Source organism: Melospiza melodia, chromosome 14 (assembly GCF_035770615.1).
Source record: "Melospiza melodia melodia isolate bMelMel2 chromosome 14, bMelMel2.pri, whole genome shotgun sequence".
Taxonomy (NCBI): Eukaryota; Metazoa; Chordata; class Aves; order Passeriformes; family Passerellidae; genus Melospiza; species Melospiza melodia.
In genome coordinates this window covers 20,965,676-20,984,816 of record NC_086207.1, presented here as the reverse complement: position 1 = coordinate 20,984,816, position 19,141 = coordinate 20,965,676, and the positions used below count along the sequence as shown (strand labels likewise).

The 19,141-nt window shown below is 48.2% G+C and overlaps 1 protein-coding gene across 13 annotated transcripts; it reads right to left on the bottom strand.

Annotated features, from left to right (window-relative positions):
- Positions 1 to 3,176: 3,176 nt before the first annotated feature.
- LOC134424956 (uncharacterized) lies at positions 3,177 to 17,119 on the bottom strand. 13 transcript variants are annotated; one of them, XR_010029546.1, is made up of 8 exons: positions 17,105 to 17,119; positions 16,118 to 16,217; positions 11,826 to 11,942; positions 11,119 to 11,249; positions 9,663 to 9,788; positions 7,516 to 7,684; positions 5,870 to 6,032; positions 3,177 to 5,709 (listed from the first exon to the last, which is right to left on the bottom strand). XR_010029546.1 is itself a non-coding variant. In XM_063169164.1 (8 exons), the coding sequence occupies exons 1-6, from the start codon at positions 14,914 to 14,916 to the stop codon at positions 7,675 to 7,677; spliced, it is 708 nt and encodes a 235-aa protein (XP_063025234.1). In that variant the 5' UTR covers positions 14,917 to 15,116; the 3' UTR covers positions 3,177 to 5,709; positions 5,831 to 6,032; positions 7,516 to 7,674. The 13 variants fall into 13 exon arrangements, 4 of the variants coding, with proteins under 4 accessions (XP_063025234.1, XP_063025233.1, XP_063025235.1 ...); XR_010029542.1 differs by lacking the exons at positions 16,118 to 16,217; positions 17,105 to 17,119 and adding exons at positions 12,544 to 12,826; positions 14,908 to 15,105; XM_063169164.1 differs by lacking the exons at positions 16,118 to 16,217; positions 17,105 to 17,119 and adding exons at positions 12,544 to 12,858; positions 14,908 to 15,116 and having other exon boundaries at positions 5,831 to 6,032.
- Between the last annotated feature and the right edge of the window lie 2,022 nt (positions 17,120 to 19,141).

The following is a 19,141-nucleotide window of genomic DNA, read 5'->3' as shown; positions in this document are numbered from 1 at the left end:
TTCTGCGATTCGTCCTCAGATGCACAGTGAGTATCCCTTGTAGCAGTGACTCTTTCTGCAGCACTGCCGTCCCCACCCCGGCCCCAGTGATTTCAGCTCCAGTCCCACAAGCTTTATTTAACTGCCAGCTCTTCTTTTGCACTTTCTGCTCAAAATCTTCACAGTAGTGCCACACAATACTACTTGTGCTTCTCAGGACAGGATCTTTGTTTTAGCTCTAGTTCTTGAGCTCTGATCACAGCCCTTACAGCAATTTCAATTCCAACCATGCAGTTCACCTCCCCGCTCCACAATCCCTATCCCAGCCCCACCGGGGTTTTACACCAAACCCTACCATATTTCTGTCTCCTCCAGGTCTGCTGCCTCAGCTCCAGCTCCTCAGCTTCCTACTGGCTGCAGCTAAAAGCTGCTCATGCTTCTCACTGCACCTTGGGGCTGTTGATAAGGCCACAAATCAGTTACTGCCATCATTACAATTTCAGTATCTCTAGAAGCTGTCCCATCCACCCACCCAGCCCTAAGTGGCAACCTTAAGTGGCATCCCAACTCTGGGGACACTGGAGGCCTGAAGCTCAACATCCACCCTCCCCCTCACCCTGGCTCTTAGCCCAGCACCTGCACAAAGGCCCCCTCACCTCCCCTCAGGCAGCTGCAGGGGCTGGGAATAGCCACTGGACTCCTGCCCCCCCATCCCAAAAGGCACTCTTGGGCTGGTTCTTGGGCCCTAGAACCCTCTGAGCCCCCACACCCTCAGCCCCTCGTTGCTACCACAGGGCAGGGGCTGGGAACCCCCAGGCATAACCTGCAGGCCCTGTGCTGCAGCTCCATGCCTTCCTCCCATGGCATTTATCTAGCCTCAGCATTTCCACCACTCCACATTGTTTTGGGCCTGACTCATGCCAAAATCATTATTCCACACCCTGGGGTTTTATGTCCCCACTGCTCTCACAACTGGTGTTTCAGCCCCAGTCCCACAACCCTTACCAAATTAACATGACATATCTAGTAAAGAAAACAAATCAAACCAAAAAGATGTATTAAAACAGGCAATAATAAAATAACACAATTAAGAAAAAAAACATTACAAGTAAAAACAAAATAAAGTAATAAAAATACAAAATCAAGCTTTATTCCTCGTATTCTGAACGTTTCTTTACATCCAGAAACCACAAAACGGCTACTTCCCAGCCCCCAGTGACAGCAGACGGTGCCCCCCCCCCCCCACCGCGCCACTCCAGGCCCCACACCAGCCGCCGGCTACCCGAGCCACGCAGGGCGCGGCAGAAAGAACTGGACACGGCCGGCCCCAGATACGGCCGCAGGCATCGCGTCCGTGCTCACCAGCGCTCCCCGGATCAGCTGCCGCGGGGGTCCCGTCCTGCCGCAGCGCCGCTCCTCGGACCGCGCATCCGCAGCTCCCGTCGCTCCCAGCTTCGCCGCCGAACTGACGCCGCTGCCTCTCCAACGCCCGCTATTTATGCCCCACGGGCGGACAGCCAGCCAATCACAACCCGAGGCAGCGCCTGCCGGCTCCACCAATCCCAGCCCGCCAATTCCCGCCGCGCTCGGATCCGCGACTCCCCGCGGTCCCCTCAAGCGCTGCTCCCGCCGCCGCCATTGCTGTGGCCGCGTCCGCCCGCTCCCCGCCGCCTGCCCGCTTCCCTGGACCAGAACCTGATCCCGACCAGGACCTGAACTGGAAGCTCCCGGCCGCCCTTCCCGTCCGCAACAGCGCCTGCCGAGGCAGCGGCAGCGGGGACGCTGCTCCGCCGGCTCCCAAAGCGGCGGTGGCGGGAGCGGCGCCTCAGACGTACGGGCGAGCGGGGCCAGTCTGAGGCGGCGAGCCGCGACTGAGCGGGCTGAGATTGGCGGGACCGCTTCCGGTTTGAAAGGGCGGCTGTGATTGGACAGGGCGGACGGAGAAAGGCGGGCCGTGATTGGCAGGTTTAGGAGCCGTCAGGCTGAGGCCCGTGGGAGCGTGGGGCGGAGCTCGCAGGCGGCGGCGGCGGCGGCGGCGGCGGCGGCGGCGGCGGCGGCGGCGGCGGCGGCGGCGGCGGCGGCGGCGGCGGCGGCGGCGGCGGCGGCGGCGGCGGCGGCGGCGGCGGCGGCGGCGGCGGCGGCGGCGGCGGCGGCGGCGGCGGCGGCGGCGGCGGCGGCGGCGGCGGCCGCGCTCGCCAAACCCCCGTCCCCTTCTCCGGCCTTCTCTCGTGCCCAGGTCCCGGCGAAAAGACTCCCGCAGAGCCCCTACCGGAGAGCCCCATCGGCACTCGGGGCAGGAGGCGGAGAGGAGTGTAGCCCGGGAGGGGTTCCGTGTCGTCTTTGCGACAGCAGGGCGGACTAGGGAGCGGCGGCGATTTGGTGAGGAGAGGGCTCGGGAGCGGGGAGGGCGTGCAGCGCCCGCTGCGGGCTCTGGGTGCCTCTTCTACCGCAGTGCTTCCGCTTCTGCGGGGACTTGGCCTGCCCCGACTGGCCGAGATCAGCACCCTGGCCAAAGTTAAGTGCCCGCGTCCCCCTGCCCGCCCTCCGCCTGCTGCGGGCCCGCTGCTCACCCTCGTCGTCGGATGTTATAGATGATAAAACAATATTGGCTTTCACATTCATAGATTAGCTTTTTGCATTACAAGTATTTTGATATGGTAAAACTTATACTTACTTTGAACTGCTTTGTATAGTGTAATATGCCAGTTTATGTATGCACTGTATATTTCATATGAATAGTAGCCTGATAAATATATCGTAGGCTTTAGCAAAATGTTGAAATAGAAACTAAAGTACTTCTATGTAACTAACTCAGAAAATGGTGTAAAGCAATTATTCTGTTTCTTATAACTGCAGACTGCCCCTACCAAGTGATAATAGTGACAAAAAGAGCTTAAGCATCCAGGAAGCATTTATCGACTCTTATCGGTATTATCAGGGAGTGTGAAGCAACAGGATAAAACTACAGGAAGAAATAAAATGTGTAGACCTCATTTACAGAACGTTCTGCAGACAAGTCAGAGGTTAAAACCAAACAAGAGAGTTCCTGGAACATCAAAAAGTCAAAGGAATGTTTGAATAATGTGTAAGTTAATGAATATGCATGTAACCTCAGCAATGTAACAGTATATAGTGAACATGTTTTTAAGCTACCTCTGTGCTCTTTGGCTGTGTGCTAAAAGCATCCCAGTGCTGGATTATTTTGTCCTTTTATCCTTTAATAAACTTTTAAAAATTTTAAAGAATGAACTCTGTTTATCACATCAGTGAAGCTTAAGCTGATCTGCATCCAGGTGTTTTGGGACCTGCTGGGGCAGGCCATCGAGGTTAGTGTGGGGCTACTGCAGTGGAGGCCAAGTATTTCAACACAATAGCATAATCAGCAACGTTAATTAATTTTGTGTTCTTCATGCAAGCCTCAGCCTTAAGAACTCTACCAGCCTCTAATAATACGCATAGTGTTACTAGTATTAATATTTAGGTAAGGATTGTTAGTGTTAACACTGGTACTAAGTATGTTAGCTGGTATTTACTGTGAAGCTCTGCTCTCCCACAGTATGACAAGGTCCTGAAGCTGTCCTCAGGTGCAGAGTTAGGTGAGCACTGCTGTCCTTACCACGATCCCCCGATGGAGCCATGCTCCAGAGACGGGCAGCAATGAATCTGCAGATGCCTTCCCAAGGTGACAGAGCTTGCCCTCCTTCCCATCTGCAGTCAGGGGATGCGAAGGCAACCATTGCTGTCCTCGGCTTCATCATCTCCAGTGCAGCCAAGCACAGTATAGACAATGAGTCTCTGTCAAGTGAGCTGCAGCAGCTGGGACTGCCCAAAGGCAGGGGAAGCCCTCAGGGTGGCACCATCAGCCAGACCTGCTGGGATGTTGCTTAGTTCCCAGCCCTGCCTTCTTCACACCCAGATGGAGGGCAGGCTGCCTGCTGTGCTGTCCTCCATCACCTCCCTTCTGTACCATCAGTCCCTGGGGGCTCCTCAGGTGCTTTGGTGAGGTTTGGCAGCTGCAGGTCTGGTGTGAGCAGAGGGATTCTTCTCTTGTCTCCCCTCATAAGCAAAGCATGCCAGCCAGCTGTGCTGTTTTACATGTCACTGACCCACAAAATTGCAGGAGACTGAGGACTCGTAACAGGTGCAAGACAGGTTCAAAAGGAACTTGGGACAAAACCTCTGCCTTTGTCAGTCCAAAGGGACAGCAGAGCTCACATCTGCTCACAATAATCCTCTGGAGAGCGGAGCAATGTTTGTATGGAAAGATGACTGGGGGTAAAATCAGTGGAAACCGAGTTACATTTGTATCCTAACAGGAGCTATAATGGGACAGAAATTTTAGGGTAAAATACAGGTGCTGTTCCCAGGATGGAGCTGGGTTGGCATGCTCCACAACGATTCCCCATACAACCATAAGGACCTGCTAAGGGGGGTGGAGTGGAATGGGGCACCACAACCAGGCTCTGCCAAAATCTTTGCAGGGGCAGCAACTCCATGTGTACTTTGAAGCTTATTAACTGCATAACAAGGGCTATTTGGCATATGTAGGAACACTTTCCAACCTAGCATCTGAAGACCAATTTAGAGGAGGCGCCTCTAAGTCGAAAGCCAGCCAGACCTTATGTTCTTAGCACCATTCATTTAGAAGAAATCCTGTTACATTTGCAAATTTAAGAGGTGACACCCCCATTCAGACCATGGCTCCTGGGTGCCAACAATAGCTCTTTTCAACAGCAAGGAAATCTGCATGCCCTAGTGTCTCAAGGTCACTTCACCTGAGAGTCCAGAGACCCTAATCCAGCCAGAGTCCTAGCTCCCAGAAAACTTCTGCTATAAGAAATCCTTCAAAGTGTGCAATTCTAGGAGTGGAAATCCTACAGGAAACACGAGGCTTCAGGCTCCAAATGGGATCTCTTTTCCACACAGTGGAAAACTCAGCAAGCCCTTCTGGCAAGACCAGTTCACAGGAGGCCTAGCTGGGTATGATAACAAGTAGACAGAGAGACATGGGAAATGGGGAATCTAGGCCCAAAGGAATGAGGAAGAGTTGATGGTATAGTTTAACCAGTAGATCGCTTGGCTTACAGAATTTCATGAAACATTAAGTACAAAAAAAGTCAAACAAGTATCAGACCTGCCTATTTTCTCACCATTGCATAAGAAAATCCTAAAAGCAGTATAAAGTCACTGCCTAAAACTGATCACAGGATGTAACAAAAAAACAATTTAGGTCATTTGCTAAACTCCAGCAGCCAAGCTGGCCCTACCAAATGTGTATGTTTATATATACAGCAAACAAAACCAAAACCCAAGTAATACCTATCAGAACTCTATTAAAGAAACCTATTGTAATTAATCCTACCTCAAATACAAACCAACCCATCCAGAAAGTTAGCTTCACTCCAAAAACAATTTACACAGAGTTAATAATACCAAGAAATAAAACAACACACCATATACCACCAATGAATATAATAGTGAAGAAAAAAACCCCACATTTTTTTCTTTTTTTTAATTTAAACTAACTTCCTTTATTAGCTAGAACAAAAGATTATGCCAGGACTGTAACAACAACTTCTTCTCCTTCTGAAATGTCCCTTCTCATTCCCAAATTCCTTACAACTTCTGAGTTTAAATCCAAGCAAAATTTGTGCACTTGTGCGTTCGATGCTCCCGTCAGATTCTCTGTTTCCCTCCACATCTTCTTACAATTTCAGTCTTCACGCTGTCCTGCCGTCATGAGTTTGACAGAAGAATTAGCACATGTTAACAGAGGATTTCCCTCCCTCCCTCCCTCTGGTTTCCTTAGCACATATCAGTCAATCCCAAACCTGCAATGATGCACACTCACCCCAAGGCTCACAGCAAGCATGCAGCAGCTCAGGCTTACTTGGCTCCAGGGCTCTGTGCCTCAGATAGCTGAGGAAACTTCTGATGAGCCTCTGTTCCAATAAATTGGAATGCAAACTCAGCTCCATCTCAGGGTCTTGGCGGGAGGCAGGAGAACATCTGGCTGAGCCACAAAAAATCCTTTCTTGGGCGGCTGCACTCTGCTGGAAAGGGGAAGCACATGCTAGTGAACAGCCGCTCAGAAACAATTCTTTTCTAATGTTACCTGCTCTACTTGACGGCTCACTAACACAAGTCTAATTTTATCATTGCAGGGAGAATTCTGTGGGAAAATGTCTGATGAGCAGCATCAAAGGCCTTGCTCCCTGCCACACAGCCTGCAACACCCTTGGGAGAGCAGAACAGTAAAATCACCAAACTCTCCTTTCCATGGGGAAGGGTAGAAGATTACTGTGGGAGGCATATAATGCTCCTATAAATGCACAGCCATTTGCTTTCAGAAGCCCAGAGTTAAGGATCTTCTCTAGGAAGCCAGACATGACATGATATTTCTAAGATTTTCTTCCTTATTGAAGGAAATGTATGTATATACACACTCTTATAAACGTATGTATGTTTTTGGGTTTTTTTTTCTTCTGAAGTTCCCAAGCTCCCAACTTTCTTCTGAAGTTCTGAAGAATGATTTCCCATCTTGAGTAATTTAGAAGAAATGGCCCCTGTGACTCTGGACAGAAGGGCTACCTGCATTTTTGATCATGACAGCTTTTGGGTTTACCCTGGAAGCAGGAGCAGCCAGAGCTGAGGCTCTGCAGAGGCTGACCCCGGCCAGCCCCTTCCTCACTTATCTGTGTGACAATGACTTCCAGGCAGAAGGATGCAAAGCAGGTTTTTGTCTTTTCTCTTGAATGCCAATAGGTAAAATATTTAGGCTTTGAAATAACTAATTACCCTCTCTTTGAACTATCCCAAGGACACTTTTAAAGAAAAGACAGAAGACTGCTGGTACATCCATATGGGATCAGGAGCAAAGCAGCAAGGATCCGAGGCCAGCGGCGTGGCCGGGCAGTGTCACGTCCCTGCCACCCTGTGACAAGGCACACAGCTGCAGAGCCCCAGAGCCTGCAGGCCCTGCAGCTGCCACACGGATGGACCTGGTTCCCTCCCCGGGTGCCCAGAGGGAAACCTGAGGGCAGGCGTCCACCCCGAGGGTGCACCCAGAGCCCCGGGCAGGGATGGAGTCGCTGGCTGCTCTCTGGGGACGAGACCCTCCCTGCAGGTGACACTGCCTTGTCCTCTCCCTCCCTGGGGGACAGGGACCTCCAGGGTCTATGACCAGCCTCCTTCTGTCAGCATCCAGGTGCTGTGTTAGAGCCAGAGGGGTCAAGGCTTTCCAGAACCATAGGACCCTTTAGGCTGGAAAAGCCTTCTAAGGTCATCGAGCCCAGCTGCTGCCCCAGCACTGCCAAGCCCCCACCCAAATCAGGTCCCTAAACACCACATCTTGCCATGCTTTAAATGTCTCCAGCAATGGGGACTGCCCTGGGCAGCCCGCTCCTACGCCTGACCACCCTTTCAGTGAACAAACTGGTCCTCAAAGCCAATCTAAGCCTTCCCTGCTGCAACTTGAGGCCATTTCCTTTTGTCACGTCACTTCTTACCGGAGAGATCTCGGCACTTAAACCTTACCTGCCCCTTCCCTAGGAGGTCTCTGGCTTGCCTGGATGAGAGGAGAAACACTCCCACCACAGGAACGGCAGCTCAGCAGGTCCCACACCGAGGCAGGGGAGCAGCTGTCCTCACCAGAGCTCCCGTGTCAGCTCTCAGAGATCGGCTCTGCTCAGTGCTTCAGAATTGGCTGTTTGGAGGAAGGGGAAAAAACAGGTTAGCCAAGATTTTTATCCAGACTTATCTGATGTCTTTGCCTGCTTTGCCTCTTCCTGACTTCCTCCTGCTAAGAAAACAGCTGCCTTTGGACTTCTAGGGGGAACTGTCACGTAATGCTCAAAAAGAAACTACAGAAATGTGTCTCATTTTTAAAGACTCAGCAGAGAAGACAGATAACTGCAGCTTCTCCATCCCCACTGCCTGCAGAGCTGCCAGGCACCAGGCCAGCTCTGCTGCTGCTTCAAGTTGTTCCCAACTCTGCTGCAAGAACTGAAGGCTGCTTTGGCGTGCCATTGCTCCGCTTCTCCCAAAAAAGATCTTTCAGTGCTGTTACCCCTCCACGGGAAGGGCCTTTCTGTCTCACACACTCGGTGACACGAGGCTGCACGAAGCTGCAGCAGCCTCTGCTCCGGGTGGGAAGGGCTTTCTTCCTCCTCTGGCACCTGGCTGGCACAGGTTGCTCACAGATGCTGGGGCTGCCCCATCCCTGGAAGTGTTTGAGGCCCATTGGTGCTCTGGGATCAGGCTCACAGCAACCTGGTCCATGGAACCATGTCCCTGCCCACGGCAGCAGGCTTGGAATCAGGTGATCTTCAGAGCCCCTTCCAACCTGAATTATTCCATGATTCTATGAACTCAAAAAACTCGGGGAAGAAATCTGTAAAGGTCACTAAATACATAAAAGCATATCCCCATCAGCATAATTTTGAATGAAAAGTATATCTACAAACAGGGAGAAATATTCTATGTATTTGCTGCTGCTACCTTTCAGGTGTAATTTTAGCTATCGCTTCACGTTTTTAAATATTCTCTTTTGAAATAATAAGCAGTGTTCAAATTTTAGCATTTTTACACTATTGCAGAAGCAAAAATCGCTGACAGTCAGGCCGTGTCATTCTTTATGGAGCAGAGCCATCGTGACAGAATTTTTACAGGACGTCACTCCACAGAGAGCACCAAATTCCATATCAGTTGGCAGCTCTGTTCCTCCACATCAGAAAGCTAAACTAGGACAAGACAGCCTCGGGCTTCATGAAGGGCAAGGCAATAAGAGACGCGCCTTAATAATATCATTACAATTTCCACAGATCTGTCAACTGATCTGTGACAGCACAGCACCCTGGCCGAGAGGAAGGTGAGCCTGCCCAGGACAGGGGTGGAACTAGGTCGTTTTCAGGATCTCTTCCACCCCAAACCATTCTGTGGTGTGATGAAACAGGAGAGTTGTAAGGGAGAAGAAGGATGAATTCCTTTGGAAGGATAATTGTTTGCCTCTCTAGTAGCAGGTTTTGCTGGCAGGATTGTTTTGCTCTTGCACTGACTGACCTTGGCTGAAGGTGCTTCACCCTGCAGAGAGCGCTAACAGCCTGCTGCACACGCTGTTCTTGGGCAGACTGCACGGAGCTCGAGGGCAAAGAGCCCCCAGCAGTTCCGTGACAGGAGCAGATGCTCCTCCCCACGTTTGGAAATATCCATTAGGGATTTTTCCAGGGGACGGCAACAGCAGACCGGTGTGTACTGCAAGGGCAGACTCTGCAGGCTGCCTGAAACCTGGCTGGGCTCCAATCAAAGCACCTCTTCAGTCTGCTTCTCCCGCTCCTGGTATTGAGCCTAGCTGGCACCCCAGCGCACGGTTACTGGAATACAGAATAAATCAGTGCTGCAGTGAACTGCACTACAAGCTCTGCAGCTCTCGCTGTGTGTGCAGGGCTTAAAACACACCTGGTGCATTTGAAACAGATGAAAATTATGGCTCCCCCTGAATAAACATGATTTCTCTCCTAGATATCATAAATACTTATAAATAAATACTTATCATAAATACTTATACATAAATACTTATTTTGAAAAATAATACTTCAAGGGGTGATCAGAATGGGAGCACAGACAAACGCAAAGAATAAAAACTACAGCGTTTGATGCTTTATCAAATGGTGTGTCTGCCCTACCGTGTCGGGAAGCTGGACTGCTGGACCCAACTTTGCAGCACATTCTTGTCATTGCTTCTGAGCCACCTTCCGCAGCTGCTCTCGTGGCATTTGCCGTGCCGTTTGCAAATTACAATACGAGCGAACCTGGAAGACAAAGCACAAGATAAATTTACAGCTGGACAGTAAAATCTTTTTCTCCAAAATGCAATCAATGTACAGCTTTCCCCGTAAGCTGAAGTACAGGCCAAATTCATGGAATCATTTGGGTCAGAAAAGCCCTTCAGGCAGTGAAAACGAGCATTTAGGTGTGGTGTGAAGCTTGGGGAGCCCTGAAGAGGCCGTAAAAGTCAACTGATATTCTTTGGAAATTACAAATAAAAAAATGGGAGGAATGAATTTACAATGAATCCAGTGCAGAAATGCCACAAGGGACAGCTTGTAGGGGAGATGCCTGAAAGCCAAAGCTGTGCTTCAGTGGCATCTGAGGTGGCAATTTTGCAGAGTGCCTGTACACAAGTTTCTTTTCACTGTGAGCAGCGGCTCAGAAGACCTGGCTGTAAAAAACACAGGTTACTGTCCCCAAGCACATGCCAGTGGTCTGGAAAAGGGTGACACTGGTTGACATGACTGTTGTGTTTGCTAAAGGGGAGAGCTCCTCAGTCCTCCTCACTTCACTGATGCTCCCAGTTGTGGTGCAGGTGAATGGCACCACTGGGCTGTGCTTCACCTCCCTGGGTATATTCTGTGCAGGGAACTGCAATGCCATTGCAACTTTTCTGCTCTCGCATCATTCTTCCAGAAAAAAACAGTACCTTGAAGGGGAAAGTGCCCTGTCCCTGTCCCACTTCCTTTGTCACTTGTGGTAACCCGCAGCACATTCCCTGCACATGTTATCTGAATGTTAACTCTGTTCACAAGTGCTGTGAATAAACCCAAATCCAACTGAGAAAGTTCCTCTTTGCTCACATTTCAATACAAGGCTGGAACTATCACCTTGCAAAGAACTTTCCTCTACCAGTGCTAGATGCAAAACTAAAAAGCCAACCTAGGAATGCCTGCCACACTCCAGCACACAAAGCTGCTGCTGTTTCTGATGCTTTTAATGGCTTAGGCTGAGGGCTTTTCTGTTCTTCCTTTGCTCTGCTAATGGGAAGGACTTTGAGACCTCTTTGAACTAGCTACAGATACGGAAGATTGAGTAAACAAGTATTCTTCAGCCCATTTCTCTTAAGAGTTTGTCCTGACAGATATCTTCTCCCTCCTGAGGGTTAGATTATAGCTTGTTTTTCCCTTTTTTCCCCCTTTAGCCCCTGAAGCATTTCGCACCCTGCTGGGCAAATGCCCAGAAGTAATCAGACTGCCTGAACACGGGAAACGCAGACAAAAGAAAAGGCTGGAAGTTACTGTTCTTCTCCCAGCTGGCACTGCCAACTCCTGAGGGCTCAGCCACGACAGCCCACGTTTCTGAGAGTACCTGTACGCTCTGGGTGTGTGCAGCCCTTGGGTCCTGCGGCAGCCTGGAGCTGCAGGCTCGCATATCCACCCCGAGCTCCTGGAACCTCCAGGACAAAGCCACCTCTCCCTGCTGCTCCCGTGTTGCTCTGCCTGTGGAGCAGGGAGGGAAGGCACACAGGTTAGCACAGTGGCAGTGCACGAGCTGCCAGGCGTCACCCATCTGACCTGCACCAAAGAGAAAAATCTTAATTTTCAAAACTTCCCATCATGCCACACAAAACACTGAAGCCTTCCAAATCTGGAAGGGATAGCCTGGCATGATGCCCCCCCAGGTCATATCTTACATAAAGAGTTCTTTTTCTCCTGCACAAGGCTCCATATCCTACTTTGACAGATATACAAATATCTATAGAAACTACAGACATTCAATAAGCGATCTTAAATCATAACAGCCAGGCCTCTGTATGGCCGCGCTTAACTCCTGCTGAGCTCAGGCCATCTCCCCATTCCTCAGGCATCAGAAAGCACTGAAACTCCCGTGTTTTCCTGGGGGCTGCCTGCTTGCAGCTGCCCTCCTCTCACCAACGGGGCCACCTGCCAGGCTCCCCGGTGCACAGGGCACAGCAGCCTCCAAGGGGAGTATTCGTCTGTTTGAGAGGTGATTAAAAGCCTGGGGAAAAAAAAAGCTCAGCGATACTGTGGCTCTGAAGGTGCAAGAATCATTACCCTGGAGATGTGCAGGTCACCTGGTTCATGCTGGGCATGCTCTCTGCTCACTTCACCTGAGCGTTCAGCTGGAGAGATCCATTTCCACGCGCTGGGCTGGGTCCATCTCCTTCCCTGCTGTGAGAAGGTGTTCGGGGGGATGCCACTGCCTGCTCAGCAGAGGCTCCACACACTCTGCCAGCAGCAGGGGCAGCCTTTGAGGCCACACCAGCCTGGCGGAGAGTCACTGAGCCATTATGACAGCCACTGATGAATCCTCAACCTGAACCCCAAATTTCACCAGAGCAGTTCTTCCCCAATTTGCTGCTAACAGCTGTACACTGCAGCTCCTCTGCTGTTTCCCAGCTACAGATGCGTGCCAGCACAGGAATATCAGTGTATTTTTTTCCTCCACATCTGTCTGATAACGTTGGCTGTAACGCTGGCATTGTCACGACTATTAAGTCATCCATGCTAAAATGAAATAAACCCCCCACTTTGAAGCACTGAATTCTCTACCAAAGCAAGTGTCTTACTGCTGTCTGCTTGGCCATACTGGGCAGCTTATTTTCATTCGGACAAATGAAATGAGCTTTTCCAGTACAAAACCCCTCTCCAGCAGCACAGGACGTACCACGACCAAGAGAAGCGCCCCCGCCAATGCCCGTCACCGGCCCCCCAGAACCCGCCCGCCCGCGGCGCCGCTGAGCCCACAGCCCCTGGGCTCGGCACTGCGTACCTCACGGACAATCCCGCCGCTGCGGCCTCGGGGTGCCCAACAGCCGGTCCGGGGCACGGGCCGCGCGGCTCCTTTCTCCCGCCCTTGGTGCCGCCATCTCGGGACGCCCGAGCGCGTCCCGGCCGAGCCGCTGCCAAGGTCGCGATCGCGCCTGCGCCGCGGCAGAGACGCGTAATGGCCGCCGCCCCTCGGCTGCCTGTGCGGGGGGGCTGCGCTGCTGCCGCGCTCTGGGGCGGGCGGGGAAGGCGGGCAGAAGACCAGCTGCGATGCCCTCAAAAATCCTCTAAAATAAATGCCAAACACCTGCCTCTTACCCTACAAGAACCAAAGAAGCCCCCTTCCTTTAAAACCATCTTGAAATATATTTTATATTTCTATTTTTTATATTTACATCCACATGCATATTTATACCGGACACTGATGTGTTAAGTAATTGATATAGTACATTACGTCTATTCCTATTATTGATATTTATTTATCTGTTGTGTTTTCATATATATCTTTATATATTGATTGCATATTTCTATACTTAGATTAATATTTCTATACCAGTTCCATTATTCCAAATAAAAACCCCATCAGTAAACAAATGAACATAAAAAAGCCCTTTCTTTTAAGCGACATTGAAATAGTATAATTTATACTTTGTATAATTATATTCAGATTAATATTTATTGTCTCTTTTGACGCAATAATGATAATATATAATATAAATAAAATTCCAGAAGTTTATTTAAATGCTTATTTAAATTCCTTGTCATATCTACTCCTACAACAAATTTTTTCCTCTATTTTTAAATTTTACATATCTAGATGTATTTATGACATATTACTATACTTAGATTACCACCTTTATATTGTTTGTATTTGTAATTTTTAAAGTCAAAACCCTGCCTATTGGCAAATAAAAAACCCGCTTTATTTAACTGTTTTTAAAAATATATATATATTTATAATTTTGATATGTATGTTTATCATTTGTTAAATATTATAACATATTGATGTACTGTATTTAGAAATACTTTATACATATTTCCTATATTATGTTATAATACTTTATATACAGTATTACTTGCATTATGTATTATATCAATTTTTATTTTTCCATATTTATGAATATTTTCTATTTCTAGATATGTCTGCATATATTTGTCATACATTTCTATATTTATTTTTTGATTGGGGTTTCTATTTCTAATATCTATTTTTACACATCTATAAACATATATAATATCCTGTATTAAAATTATATCTTATTGTAATATATAGTGATATATGTTACATGGATTTTTATTAACATATTCGATTTGATTTACATTTTAGGATTTTTATTCTCACTTCAATACATATATTTGTTTTGTTTAATTAGCGTTACACTTAAATTTTACATTTAAAATCCAATTCCTAAATAAAATGACAAACAGCATTGAATTCCCACCAATATCTTCCAAAAACATCAAGATACCTCCAACAGCCAAGCAACAGCCAGCGAAAAAAACACACAACGCTCTTTTCGATAACAATTCTCATCAGGTCAGAAAAATGGAACAAAAATAAAAGGAAACCCTATTGAAACACACACAGCAAATCACAGAAACTACTGAAAAAAATGAAACCAGCCTAATAAACTCCAAACAGTGCCACTGATCCTGAATGTTACTAAAAAAAATAAACAAAATTCTACCTCTACACTAACTCAAAGAATAAACAATTCTTTGTTTAAAAATAACTTTAAAAACCGAACTAATTAACGAAATGGGGAAAAAAAAATTTCAACCCCTAAAAACCAAGAAAACAACTACCCAAATAAATACTTAAAAAGACCCACCATGTAAATACCCATATTCCCAAAACTAAATCTGAAAAACAACAACCAAATACATCAAAGGACACACATACAAAAAAAAAAAGCCCCAAAACCAAATAAACTTAAATTTACAACAAAAAAATTATTCCCAACTGAATAAACCCATAGTGCCTCAAGCTATCAAAATAAAAATACCACCTAGAAACAAACACAAAGACTAAAGACAAACGTAACCATAAACAATGTTCCCCAAATTACCCGTAACCATAAAACATACACTACAACCAAACAAACCAAATAAATAAAAGCTCTGGAAAACGATAAACTCACATGCAATTATCGAGATTAAAAACCCGCTGCTATGAACGACACGACGCTACCTCAAGCTCTCCAAAACAAACACTACACACTCACGCTAATAAAAGCCACCGCAACAGAATTAAAATGCGAACCGCTGCTTCACGCTACAACCCGTAAAAACCATTGCGCGCCCTTCTAAACATAATACCCCGGAAAAAAAATATATATCCGACTACAAAACTCAATCCGAAACGAACCTTTATCATCCCTACCGGCACCGAGAACCGTACCACTCAGGAAGAACACCATATCCCTTAGCGTACACCCGCTGCAAACCGAACACAGCGATGCAATCAACGCCTCCAAAGCGCCTCCGAACCACGGCACCGCCGAACTTTGAGCGGCCGAACCCCGCGCTCGCTGCCGGCACGGGACGGAGCGCGGCTCCCGGCAGGAAAGCGGCTCCTGCGGCGGCTGCTCCGGCACGCGGGGCCGGCGCCGCCCCGGGGAGCCCCGCCCGCTGCCCCTGCCCGGCGGGGCCGGCACCGGGCCCGGGGCTACCGGCGGCGCCCGAGCCCCGCGCCCGGAGCGGACGGAGCGGCCGGCACCGCCCGGGCCGGCGCAGCAGCGCCCGCGCCGCCTCTGCCGCCCTTGGCCGGCCCGGCCCGGCTCCGCTCGGCTCCGCACGGCTCGCACCGGCGCGGCTCCGCCCCTGCCGCCCTTGGCCGGCCCGGCCGCGCCGAATCCCCCATGCACCCCGGCAGCTGCCCGGGCCGTGCCAGCAGCGCTCCCGAGCGGGAACGTTCCGGGCCGGGCCGCGGGCACGAGGAGCGCCCTCCAATGCAGCGGCACAGCCCCATTGCAGCCCTGCAAAGGCTGCCGGAGCTGCGGCTTCCCGCAAGCCAACCCCGAAACTGACGCCGCAGGCGGGCTCACCTCACTTCAACAAGGGCAAAGAAATGCGTTCTCCCCTAAAATTTCACCCCCTACGACAGCAGAAAAGAAGGGGCGCTCCCCAAATGAAAGCCTTCGACTGATGGGAAAGGGGGCTTTCGACTTCCATTCAAACCCTTGAAAAGGAAGGACACCAGGGCTGCCCCCTCCATTTAAACCCGAGGGTGATGAAAATGGGGTGGCTGCCTTCAAATCAAACCCATAATACCACAAGAATACTTTTCCCATTCCCCTTAGAATAGAACGCAGGGATTCCCTGTGACATCCGGGATACTTCTAACAGCCTGGAAAAGGCAGCTTTTCCTGCAATCAACACCCTTAAAACCACAAGTCAAGAGGGATCCCCTCAGGTCAAACGCAGACAATAAAAGAAGAGGAGCTGCTTCCTTCTCCTTAATCCCTTTTGTCCTCACAAGCTCCATTTTTGTTCCTGGGGAACCAGGGAGGGACTGGCAAGATGAAATTGCAAAGGGGAAGGACAAAAGTCCCCGCTCCAAACCCACACAGGCTCACCTGTTCGGCTGCTGCTCCCCGGCACAAAGATTCGTCCCTCGGCACCTCCTTTAAGCGATGCTCCACGTATCCAAGCGCGGCTCCAGGTGTCCCCCCGACCCTGTGAGAAGCTCTCGCAGTCCGTCCATGAGACAGCGCCGGGAGCGCCCCATAAACCCCTCCACTCAGCAGCTCCATGCAAAAGGGAGCTGAGGCAAAGCCTCCCCCTAAAACAGCCTCGCCCCGGCAGGAGCCGGCCCCTCATCATCCTCACACTCACACCTGGGCTGCTCCGAGCCCCCATCTTCCTAACAGCTCATACCTGGGCTGCTCCGAGCCCCCATCATATATTTTTCATATTTATATTCGCATTTATATTTAGAATTTATATTACTGTATAATAAAAATTATATTATATATTGCATCTCTTCATGTTACTTACATAGATTTCTATTTCTATTTCGATTCATAGTTTGGTATTATATCTTTATATCTCTATATATTTATTATATATTTCTGTATGTCGATTTACATTTCTATAGTACTTATATTATTTAAAATAAAACCCCTGCCTCTAACGAAATAAAAAGCAAAGACACCCCTTTATTTAAAACACATTTAAAATTTTAAAAATAAATTTGTTTGTCGTAATTCTATTCACATCTATATTTGTAATTTTCATTTGTTGTATTTATAGATATTATATATATTGCAGAGTATACCTTTTTATATAATAATAGATATATTCTTTTGACACAATAGATTTCTTTTACTGATATTTATATGTATTAAATATTTATTGATATCGACATATATATGGTATATTTGGATTTCTAGTTTTATATTTTTTATGAAATCTCCAGCCTATACCCCAATAAAAGCCAAGCAATCCCCAATTTATTTAAACTATATTTAAATATAAATCCTGTCACGGCTGCATTGCACAGCACTGCCCCAAGTTAATCTGACACTTGCTCATCTCCTGGACCTGAAACTGAACCCGCTCACCTTGATCGCACCTGGCAGAACCATTTTCGTACCTTTTTCTGGCATGTCTTGTTTTTGTTTTGTTTTTTTTTGTCTTGAGTTTTTGTGGCCTTTATTGCCTCTCTTTCTTGCCTTGTTTCTTGGGGCTTTTACTCCCTTTTTCCTTGATTTTTTTCTGGCACTTCTTGGGGTTTTTTCTTCGTTTCTTCTTGCCCATTTTTGTGTTTTTTCTGGTTTTTCCTTGCCCCCTTGGGGTTTTTTTTTTTCTGTTTTTTTTTTTTTTCTGGGTTTTTCTTTGCCTTTTTTTTTTTTTCCCCTGGATTTTTCTTCCCCATCTTGGTTTTTTGTTGCGATTTTATTTCTTGCCCATCTTGGGGTTTTTCCCTGGTCTGTTTTCAGGGATTTTTCTTGCCCATCTTGGGTTCTTTTCTGTTTTGTTTTTTTTTTCCTGGGTTTTCCTTGGGGGATTTTCCGTTTTTTTTTTTTTTTTTCTGGGATTTTTCTCACTCATCTTGGGGTTCTATTCTGGGCTTTTTCCTACCCATCCTGGGATTTTCTTCTGCGTTTTTTTCTTGCCCATCTTGTTGTTGTTGTTGTTTGGGTTTTTTTGTTTGTTTGGTTTTGGGTTTGGGTTTTTTTTTCTTGTTTTTTTTTTTTTTTCTGTGGTATTTCTGGGATTTTTCTTGCCCATCTTGGGGTTTTTTTCGGGGGAGGGCGGTTTTCTCGCCCATCTCGAGGTTTTTTTCTGTGGGTTTGGTTTTTGTTGGTTTTTTTTTCTTTTCTTTTTCTTTTTTTTCCCCCTAGGTTACTCCTTGCCCTCCTGGTTTTTGGGTTTTTTTGTCTGTCTTCCTTCCTTCCTTCCTGTCCTTCCTTCTTTCTTCCTTTCATTTCCTTTCCTTATTTTCTTTTTTTCTTCCTTTCTTTCTTTCTTTCCCTGTATTTCTGATCTTGGTTTTCCTTTCTAGCTTTAGAATAAAAAAGCAGCAGTAGTAACTTTCAGGCTACCTGGGATTAAAAAAAACTCCAAAACGAAAATGATTTAAAGAAAACTATTTATTCCCTGGAAGCCTGAAATTTTCTACTGCTGCACGTGACATAGAGCTTTTATTCCTTCTTATAGATAGTTGATATTCTATACTTACTTTATACAGCGCTCCCTGCCATCTACACCGGCGCACTGCAGGCACAGCGCCACCTGCCGTCTGCAGAGGCGCACTGCAGGCACAGCACTGTGGCATCGTTCGGTTCTGTTTAATGAAACTCGGCTTGGTTCAGGTCTTGGTCTAAACTCGTTTAAGTTCGGCTCTTCGGCCGAACTCGGCACAGTTCGGCTAAATTCGGTCATATTCGGCACATTGTCTAAATGCGGCTCAAGTAGGCTACACTCAGCTATCGGTTCCAGTCGGCTATCATCGGCTCTTCGGTGAAACTCGGCTGTTTTCTGCCACACTCGGCTCCTCGGCTCTCTGGAACAATTCGGACAGTCGCGCTTTACGGCACCTTTTACGACAGTCGCGCTTTACGGCACCTTTTACGACAGTCGTGCTTTACGGCCGTATTTACGACAGTCGCGCTTTACGACACCTTTTACGACAGTCGCGCTTTACGGCAATCTTTACGACAGTCGCGCTTTACGGCACCTTTTACGACAGTCGCGCTTTACGGCCGTATTTACCACAGTCGCGCTTTACGGCACCTTTTACGACAGTCGCGCTTTACGGCAGTCGCGCTTTACGGCACCTTTTACGACAGTCGCGCTTTACGGCCGTATTTACGACAGTCGCGCTTTACGGCAGTCGCGCTTTACGGCACCTTTTACGACAGTCGCGCTTTACGGCAATATTTACGACAGTCGGGCTTTACGACACCTTTTACGACAGTCGCGCTTTACGACACCTTTTACGACAGTCGCGCTTTACGGCAATATTTACGACAGTCGGGCTTTAGGACACCTTTTACGACAGTCGCGCTTTACGGCCGTAATTGCGACAGTCGCGCTTTACGGCCGTATTTACGACAGTCGCGCTTTACGGCACCTTTTACGACAGTCGCGCTTTA

Coding starts and splice junctions, on each gene's coding strand:
- LOC134424956 (XM_063169164.1), bottom strand. Junction 11,943..12,543: donor GCGGCGGGATTGTCCGTGAG/GTACGCAGTGCC, acceptor ACCTTCTCACAG/CAGGGAAGGAGATGGACCCA. Junction 9,789..11,118: donor CACACACCCAGAGCGTACAG/GTACTCTCAGAA, acceptor TTTGTCTTCCAG/GTTCGCTCGTATTGTAATTT.